Source organism: Vanellus vanellus (assembly GCF_965231255.1).
Source record: "Vanellus vanellus genome assembly, chromosome: Z".
Classification (NCBI taxonomy): domain Eukaryota; kingdom Metazoa; phylum Chordata; class Aves; order Charadriiformes; family Charadriidae; genus Vanellus; species Vanellus vanellus.
In genome coordinates, this window is record NC_138908.1 from 57281421 (window position 1) to 57291481 (window position 10061).

The 10061-nt window shown below is 40.2% G+C and overlaps 1 protein-coding gene across 1 annotated transcript; it reads right to left on the reverse strand.

Annotated features, from left to right (window-relative positions):
• Nucleotides 1-3299: 3299 nt before the first annotated feature.
• LOC309683665 (programmed cell death 1 ligand 2-like) lies at nucleotides 3300-10061 on the reverse strand (the record flags this gene model as incomplete). Its single annotated transcript, XM_082497989.1, has 6 exons — nucleotides 3300-3382; nucleotides 5516-5557; nucleotides 6296-6436; nucleotides 7004-7285; nucleotides 8360-8722; nucleotides 10007-10061. The coding sequence occupies 6 exons, from the start codon at nucleotides 10059-10061 to the stop codon at nucleotides 3300-3302; spliced, it is 966 nt and encodes a 321-aa protein (XP_082354115.1).

Below are 10061 nucleotides of genomic sequence, written 5' to 3' on the forward strand. Positions count from 1 at the left end.
AAGATGTGGCAATCATCCTGATTTATTTTTATTGCAGTTCTTAAGTATCCAGTGAGAGCTGGTAAAAATAGAAACTTATAAACCAAGACACATTTGCGGGTATTCTTATGGTTATTACAGTAGATAGTACTATTGCTCTTTTCATAAGTAACGGAGTGGATGGGGCATAGGATTGTTGAGCAAAGCTGAGCTGCCTCTGCCAAGAGACGCCAGGTGAAACCTTTCAGTGTGCAGGCTATTAAGAGGGAAAGCAGGGTAGCATTTGTTATGGCTGTAAAATGGGTAGGAGGCACTGCCCACACCTGTTCTTCCCTGCACGTGCCAAGCGAGCATTTACTCAGAAGCATAAGATTATGGCAGGATGACTTTCATCTCACTGAGGAACAATGATAATCAATGTAATCTAATTTCAAAGGTTTTGATGTACTATTTATGTTCATCCACATAAATTCAGTTTGAATTACATCCATTTTATGATTATGAAGAAAAAAAAAAAAAAAGAAAAATGCGAAATGAAGTCCTTCCAGGAACACAGTGGGTTAGATTTTTCACCGTGGCTGACAGAAGGGCTTCATAGTTCCCAGCAGAGTACAAATCTGGCACAGGGAGAAAATTGCTTGACCTTATGCACTGACCCTTCAGTATTGCTAGGTGGTGCAAGCCAGGGCAGTCCCCAAGCTGCTGTTGCATCTGAAGCTAAGCAATGCTTCAATGAGCTGCCTCAGATTCTCTGACATATACCTGATTTGCCATGCCAGCAAGGACACAGCAAGCCTCGCATGAATCTGTCTCAGCTGAATCCAATGGCTATAAATAAGTACTTAAAGGTAGATAGCCTTGAAGATCATCGAGTTCCAACCCCCCTGCCAGAGGCAGGGACACCTCCCACTAGACCAGGTTGCCCAAGGCCACGTCCAGCCTGGCTTTGAACACCTCCAGGGATGAGGCCTCAACAACCTCTCTGGGCAACCTGTTCCAGTGCCTTACCACCCTCATAGTGAAAAATTTCTTCCTAATGTTTAATCTAAACCTGCCCTCTTCCAGTTTAAAGCCATTCCCCCTTGTCCTATCGCTGCATGCCCTAGTAAAAAGTCCTTCCCCAGCTCTCCTGTAGGCCCCCTTTAGTTACTGGAAGGCCACAATAAGATCTCCCCAGAGCCTTCTCTTCTCCAGGCTGAACAGCCCCAACTCTTTCAGCTTTTCCTTATAGGAGAGGTGCTACAGCCCTTGGATCATCCTCGTGGCTCTCCTATGGACACACTCCCACAGGTCCTTGTCCTTCTTATGTTGGGGACTCTAGAGCTGGATGCAGTACTCCAGGTGGGGTCTCACAAGAGTGGAGGAGAGGGGCAGAATCACCTCCTTTGACCTGCTGGCCACACTTCTGATGCAGCCCAGGATACTGTTGGCCTTCTGGGCTGCAATCACACACTGCTGGCTCATGTTGAGCTTCTCGTCAATCAACACACCCCGGTCCTCCTCAGGGCTGCTCTCCAGCCGTTCCCTGCCAAGCCTGTATTTGTGCTTGGGATTGCCCCAACCCAGATGTAAGACTGCACTTGGCCTTGTTGAACTGCATAAGGTTGGCTTGGGCCCACCTCTCCAGCCTGTCCAGGTCCCTCTGGATGGCATCCCTCCCCTCCAGTGTGTCTACCTCGCCAAACAGCTTGGTGTCATCAGCAAACTTACTGAGGGTGCACTGAACCCCACTGTCCACGTCGCTGACAAAGACGTTGAACAGTACAGGCCCCAGTACTGACCCCTGAGGAACACCACTCATCACTGCTCTCCACTTGTGCATCAAGCCGTTGACCGCAGCTCTTTGAGTGCGACCGTCCAGCCAGTTCTTAATCCACTGATAGATAAAGATAGATGTTAAAATAAAGATAGATATTAAAATTAGAGGTGATGACAGAGAGAGATTTATTTTTCTTCTCCACAAGTAAAATCAACAGCAGCTCTGCTATTTAAAATCAGCTATCCTGGTGAAACAGAAGAGGGTGCAAATGCTGTCTTTCTGGCCTCATAGTAGCATTATAGATCTACTTTGTGTTGGAGTAAATACCTGCGACGTGACACTGGAGAAGCAGCTTCCATCAAATCCAGAGCAAGTGCTATGAGGAAAACCCTAACATTACTGATACAATATTTTTTTTGTGAAGCAGATAGCACTCTTCCAAGAGCAAGATAATGACAAAAGTAGTTTCTGTGTGAACACCTTTCTTCAACCTTGTTACGTCTGTCTTAGGAGAAAATGCAGCTCACCAGAGCCAGTGTTCTTTGAAAATAATATGACAAATCCTACACAGTGCCCTTGCTTCCCTATCTGATGACTATCCAAGATGCAGAATTATTTCCTGTTGGTTGTTTTTTCAAAACTGGCACTGTAAAAGCTGTGCCCAGCACACAGCATATTTGAAGTTGAATGAGGCATTTTTAGGCATTCCGTAATAGGAAGTAAAACAGGTAAGTGCCTGGCATGGAAAAGACTCATCTTTTCCTCTGAGAAAAGTTAAAATTACTGTTTGAAAATAACCAGTGGAGAAATCTTGCTGAGCTTCATTTTCACTTTTGCTTCCAAATTCCTCCTAAAGAAAATTCTGTTGAGTAATCAGTTCAAATGTAAAACTTGTTCCTGTGATGTTGCATAACAGCACAGTTCACGGTTTTTTACCTAACTTACTTATGGGGTTTTACATAGGCTATGCATTAAAATCTCCTCTGTGACATAATGTTGATTTACTGTTGGCGTTGGGATTATTTTTTTTTGTCTGTCCTTTGATTTAACTTCAACCTTTTACTGCTTTTGTGATACGAAATATCTTCCATATATTGCCACGCTGGTGGGTACTTGTGGTAATTTCCAGTTTAAAATGTTGGAAAGTTTGGAAATGAGATATAGGCATGTTATGATGTCTCCACCTGAAAGATGACTGTTTAGACATAAGATAGCATGTACAACTTTTATTCAAATTCCCACAAGATGTTTGAATCCAAGCACCATTCCTGAGACTGGAACAGTTAATAAAGGCATTCTTAAACAAAAATTCCTCGAGCAACAGTAAGTCCAGAAGTAAAGTCTATAAAAGGCACTCAGATAAACCTTCGCAATGGTAAACCACATTTCATGTCAGCGTAATTCTCAGTATCTGAAGAGGCATAGCTTTCCATTGCTGCAGTGCCGATAAATCCCCATGAGTTGACTGTTCATCCCAAAGCTAAAGTGCTGTAACTTTCCTTTGAAGTCCCCCAAAACAGATACAAAAAGTGCAAATTATGGCATGTGAGATGAAGAATTTTCACAGACCCACACTCCCACTGTCTCTCGAAGCTGTGACAGTTGACATATATAAAGCCTCAGTTTGAGAGTTAAAATCATCTCCTTAAAGAAAGAAAATGGAATAGTGTTATTTTAAAAATCTGTGATAATTTAAGCAAATAAATAGCCTGATTTTAACAACTGAGTGGTAAAGAGTGAAAGCTCTATCTTCATCATATGCAAGCTTTTCAGGTCTGTGCCAAAGTTACAATGGCTCCTTAAAGCTGCCATTAATTACAAAGACATCCAGTTGCAATCTTTTCAAAGGGAAGAAATCTCTCTCTGTTATCTGTGGTCCAAATTCTGAATTTTCTATTATGTCAAAGCTATCGCTGACTACCAGCCATATAAATGAAATAACAAAACTGAAATCTGGTTAGGTAGCATACACAGGAATCTGTGCATCTGAATAAACATTTGCGGAACTGGGACTTCAATGATGAGGTCAAACGTCCTACATCTTCTGTGCTGATACAGCTTGAGCTGTAAGTTAAAATGATAACATGAACAATCCTTGTTCCTGTAACCAGGGCCATGTGGGTCATTTCCAAGGCTCTCTGCTGAAGTATCTGTGGCTTTTATGCTTCAGCTACCTACTCATCATGGAAAAAAGGTTCTTTCCAGTGTTTCTTAAAAATATATGATGCTGAGAAATATAAATGTTTGTCATATGACTTACTGCATGTGGCAAAAAGATTTTCGGTCATTAAAATGAAGAAGTAAAACAAAACCACAAAAAGCAGCTACATCTCCTTTAATTTCTTCATTTCAGTAAGCGCACAGAGGAGGCTAGCGCCTACAAACTGAAAAGTTCTACAACAGTAATACAAAAAGCCATGGGAAGCCACACCGTGCTCAGACAATGTGCACTGGAATTATGTCCGGACACGCACCAATGCTGTCCTCCACATTGCTGCCTTCCTTAAGCTTTTGTTCATTTGCACATGGCATAATTCCACCAAAGTATCACACCATCATGTGAAAAATAAGAAAGGCCCTTCGACTACAGCAAGTGCCGATTTTGGAAAGGTGAAAGTGTTTTTCTGAAAATGTCATTTTGACTGTAATATCTACTGGTAGCAGTGGATTGGACAGATACAGTTAAGATGCAAGGACTACCATCTGAAGTGGTATGAGAATCAGAATTCATGCCTTCTCCATCCAATCCCTAGTTTTCATTGCACCTGCAGAAGTTATTTTTTAAGCTGGTGACTTCTTTATGTGTTCGGGGTTTTTTTAGCAGTGAGAAACAGGTGGCTTCTCAAGTAAATCCTGTCCTTGGAAAAGCCCAAAGCTCCCTATGTGTCCAGAAACTATGTATTGTTTCTTCAGGACGCTCGGTCGGCTGCATCACAGTTTTGCTCTGATTTTGCTCCTTGAGGGAGAATAATTTGTATTCCTGGGGCACACTAGGCAGTCTCAGGCCTGGCCTCAATAGGCTGCATTAGGGTCTGCTTGGGCCGCAAGGAATTACAGCTGAACCCAATACCACCATACCTCACACTGGTCACAGCTTCTTTCCTGACAATACATTAACTTATCAGACTTCTACTTATAGGTAACAAAACTGATTTATATAAGTAGGTATTTTAAGAGCTTTCTTATCATATTGCTTTATAGTTTTCTATGGCGGTTTCATTTTTTCAGTTCAATTTTAGTACAGGACAGTTATATGCATCCTGATACTTTTTTAGGCATTACCTTCCCTCTGCAATGTAAAAATTCCCAAATATCTAGGAAAGTTGCATACTCATAAGATAAGAAGTGGCTCAGTGGATGATCTAATATTCCAGATAAATGAGGCATCATTATTTGTTGTTAAAACCTGTGGCCTAAGCCAAAAGTATAACAGACTATTACCACAAAAATCTTGGTGCCTTCCAAGACAACCAGCTTTCTGTGTGTATCCTACTCAGCTGAGGCTACTAGAACTGCAATTAGTATAGACATGTATACTGAGCTATGTATGGAAGTTATCTGTACCTTAGTGAAAGGGAACAAAAATTTATAAATTTTTACATTGCCTGTGAGAAAGTCATAAGCTTAGATACTGCATTTTTAGAAAACTGAAGAAAAATTGTATTTAATTTCAAAACTAGCCTCTATTTTGATGTAACATTATTTAAGATTTATAAAGATTTTAGCTGTAAGAAATAAAAAGCTGCAAGCATAAATATAGAAAACCCTATGACTTACTGTTCTCATCTTTCATGTTAGGGTCCAGTTTTCTTTTCCTGTCTGTTAAAGTAAATACATACAAATTTAGCTTAAACTTTTCTAGATTTGAAAGAAACAATACAGATTAAACTGAGCTTTAAGCACATCTAAGTTTATTATAACTCATACCAAATACATAAACTTCTCTACACTTCTTCTCTTTCACAAAATTTGAACCAAATTCTGAAGTCCTTAATAGCAAGACTTCCATTTCATGACAATAAATACATTTGCCTGAGTTTACTGGAGTCTATTCATATGCAAGAAAAGACTAGCATAATAGTCTGTTTGCCTTACTACTTTTCCACTATTGCACTTGCAAACAAGGAAAGAAACACTATTCGTAATAGTTTCCTAAAGAGTACTGTTTTAGTTATACAGCCTTAATGTCAAAAATAAAAGTCCTGTGTCGTATGCTGTAGCTACAATGTCTCTGTAGCCAGGAAGAAAAACACCATTCAGACTGTGTTTTTACAGCCTTCCTTACCCAATCCAAAGCTTGTTTGTGTTCTTTACAGAATAGTAGCTGGTGAGATTAAAGGATATACCTTCCTGTATACCTTGTCTCATGTAAGTAACAAGGGGAGGAAAATAGAACCCAATACAAATGAGCCAAGTTCTCATGTTAGAACAGGGCACATCTAGAAATAAAATGTAACAAAATTCACACAAGCGTGCCTAGAGTTACTAAAATTTCCAGAAGGTCATTCACAGGAAAAATAATAAATGGAAAGATCCACCATCTGCAGTAACATGTACCTTTTCTGGGTTGCCCACTCTTGAGTGATTTCCTCTTTTGAAAGATTATTAATGCGGAGGAAAGGACAGCTACCATCACACACATGGGGATGATAAATAAGATCAGGGATTTTTGTCCGCTGTGCTGGTTACTCATTAAACCTGTCAAAAACATGAAAAGAATGTAAATTTATAACCTACAAAACAGGCTTCGTTTAAGAAATTATCAGTTCTGATTCTCCAAATTCTTGCTCTGACTGAATAAAAGATTCTTAAAATTTATCAATGTAGTGTTTTGCACTCATTTTATGAATACTTTGTTCTGCAATATAACCATAAGAAGCTTTACAAAAAAAAAAAAAAAGAGTCAAATCTCTCATTTGTATAGCATTTGAGTGAGCACTACTGCAATTTATCTGTATCCCATTTAAAGAATAATTAAGTAGGAGTCTAGATCGGGGAAGACACCCATGCAGATTAAAGAATTTCCTCTGTTGTGGTAGTCAAATAATGGGAGCTACCTAAAACTAAAATAAACAGAGAAACGACAGACTGGCTTGTTGGAGTGTGAGCTAGCTGAGCCTTCAAAGGCATAAGTAGCACTGACTGTTTCTTTTCCAGAGCGCCAATATTGCACTGTTTTCTTGAATGGAATTCCAGTGTTGGATCGTAGGACACAATGTATGTTCAAACACTCAGTGTCTTGTACAAGTTCAAGGTAATACGAACCTAAAGTGGAAATGTGAGCTGAAGTTTTTCCATTCAGTTCTTTATTCCAAAACACACAGCTGTAGTTCTCACTCATGTTTGGTTTGAACGTCAGGATGCTGGTCACATTGTAGAGGCCGTCTGCGGTCAGTGTATAGGTGGTATTTGCAGATCCACTGAGACTGAAGTTCTCATTTTGCCAGAAAACCTCTGCCAGAGGAAAGCCTTCTGACTGGCACATAAAAACAACTTTGTCTTCACCTGGTTTTCTCATTACTTGAGTGTTTATTCTCTTGTAAGGTGCTGCATAAGTAGAGTGAAATTACATTATGCAACAATAGTCATTTTCCCACTTCACTTTCTCCCCCTTCCCTTTAATGCCATATTTTTTCTATGGCTGTATCTGAGGTACACTTATGTGAAATGATGAAGGATGTTTTGTAGAACAATGTTCATTATTCAATCCTTCTCATGCCTACAGTGACAGAACTTACTCCCCTACTTTATACAAGGCAGCAGCTGACACCGAATTTATAATGTATCAGTACAGAGGAAACAAGTGAAGTCTCATGGGACTCTATTTTCACTTTTTTAATATGCCACTTCAAGAAAACGGCTGTTTTTAATGTTTGTTTTGCCATAGCTTATAGACGAGTGTGGTATTTTCATCATATTATAACAAAATGAACTTAGCATTTCTGTGAGGAAAGTTCAGAGGAACCAATGTGGGTCTTTAAAATGGCTGTATGCATTTTTGCGTTTGACAAAGCTCGTTATTTAAATGCCTGGCTGGGAACTGAATGCTGCCTTGTATCACATGGACATACTGCAGTTAGTGGGAAAAAACAGAGGCTGTTCTATCGTGCTATCCAGTAATGTGCCTCTTTATTACTAATGTCCATTTGGCTTTGACAAACACAGAAAATCACATGTCCTTGATCTGGGAAGTGCAATCACTTGGGGAATTCCCAGCCACTTGGGTTGTTGCAGCAGGGCTCCTAAGTAAATTAAACCACCTCTGAGAAACTTTTGGTAATGGCCAGAATTGGCCCAAAAGGGCAGGGAGTCAAATTAGAGGCGGGAGGTGAGGGCACTAGAGAAGAGGGTGTGGGAAGAAGCAGGAGGGATGAAGGACGGAGGGGGGTCAGTCACTCCCTCTCTCTGGCATGGGCTGCTCCGAGAGACACTCAGCTGGACAGTGAACTGAAGACTAGCCAGCACTAAGAGAACTGCTTTGGTTCACCTGGGGGTGAGCACAGGGTCTTGGTGAGAGAATTAGCAACAAATTCCTCAAAAATAATCAATTTCTACAAGCCTGTAGGAATTTAGTAAAGGCCTCTCAATTAATATACACTTCCATGCAATTCAGCCACTAACCTTTTACTTCCAAAGTAATGTACTTGTAGTCCACACCCTGGTAGTCAATAAGACAAAGGTATGATCCTGCATCTGTGATCTTCACACTGGTGATCTGGAGGATAGCTCGTCCCAATTTCAGTTCACTGTGCAGAAGTGCTGCTCTTCCTGTGTAATCGTGATGTTGGGATGGAGAGAACGCCTTCCCATTGCGGAGTGTGTACACCTCTTTTGATTTCAACTGGCCCTGCCTTTTTTGCTCCCAAACAACAGTTAGGAGTCCTAGGTTTAATGAGCCATTCACAGGGAATCTGCATTCCATGGTCACATTGCTCCCATACTCCACAACATATAGCTGTTGAGGAACTTCAACTGTAAACAAAGCTACAGCAGGAAAAGAAAACAGTTTCATTTGTTGTATTAAAATACATTCTGGTTTTCTTTAAACTTGGGCAAAAAGGTGTCATGTAGTCAGGCGACTAAAAGTTTTAAGCATTTGCTGTACCTAGTCACACTAAAATTTTTGCCATGCCAGTTGTATTTATTGTAAATCATCTATATACTGTATTGATTACAGAGTCTGAAAGACAAGGACAAAATAAGCAATTTTCACATTTTTAGAAGTAGCTTAAGGCTGAGTCAGTGATTACACAGGGAGCACTTCTATGAAACTATGATCGTATCTTGTATGTCCTAGGATTCTAGTAAAAGCAACAGTTAATTTTGAAAATAGTAAATCTGATTTCATTATACTTTACAAAGAGAAAATCCAGTGTAACTCCTGTGAAACAAATAGAGTTGCACTGGATAAACATACGTAACTTGGAAGAATTGCTGTGTACCAATTACAGTCTTCCACAAGCCTGGGACCATGTGAGTATCGTTTGATGCCATGCGTCTTCTCAGATAAATGCAACAGTGTTACAGAAAGTATACCAAAATAATCTTAGCCATTCACCAAATCTGAAATTCATATTTTTATGAATATTTTGCCATTTTAAAGTGTCTTGATAAAGGAGAGTTATTTATGATACATCATTCAGTGTACCTTGTTACTACTTTCTATATTGGATGGACCACATATTGGCAGATTTAATTCAGAAGCACTTGGAAATATTGATAGTGACATTCAAAAGAATTTATGCATTCCTTTTACTTTGTGTATTTGTGAAATACTTACAGGGAAAGCTTCAATTCCTTTTAGCAATGTTTGTTTATTCACTCTAATACAACTGTAGTGAGGGCAAAATAATATGAAAAAGTGCCAAGCCCTTTCTGGGTTTTAGCCAAGCTGCTCCTGCTACAGGCATGGACAGGGGAATACACGTGGTTTTACCTCACTCTGACTCACACTGAGGTTGTTTAATTTACAGCTGGCTTAGGTTGCTTTGGTCATCCTTCCTCTCACAGCTATGCCTGCCAATGCTGGACCCCTCAGCTGCCGATACACCATGCTTTCAAGAAGCCCAGTTGTGGAAAGTGACGGACATCTGTCGTGTGCTCAATTAGTACACAGTGCCTTCTGTAAGACATTGCAAAGCAGAGGCTCCAGACATCACTGGCTACTCATCCAAGTATCACTGGAGGTGCTGAAGCCCATGTACTGAGGGTGTCATGGTATTTGCTGCATTGGTTCTGCTGGTGGAATTGAAAGGCAGTTTCTCTCACCTGAAACCACATATAGCTGCGTTTCCAGCAGCAGCATTGTGAGGATCTGGAACAT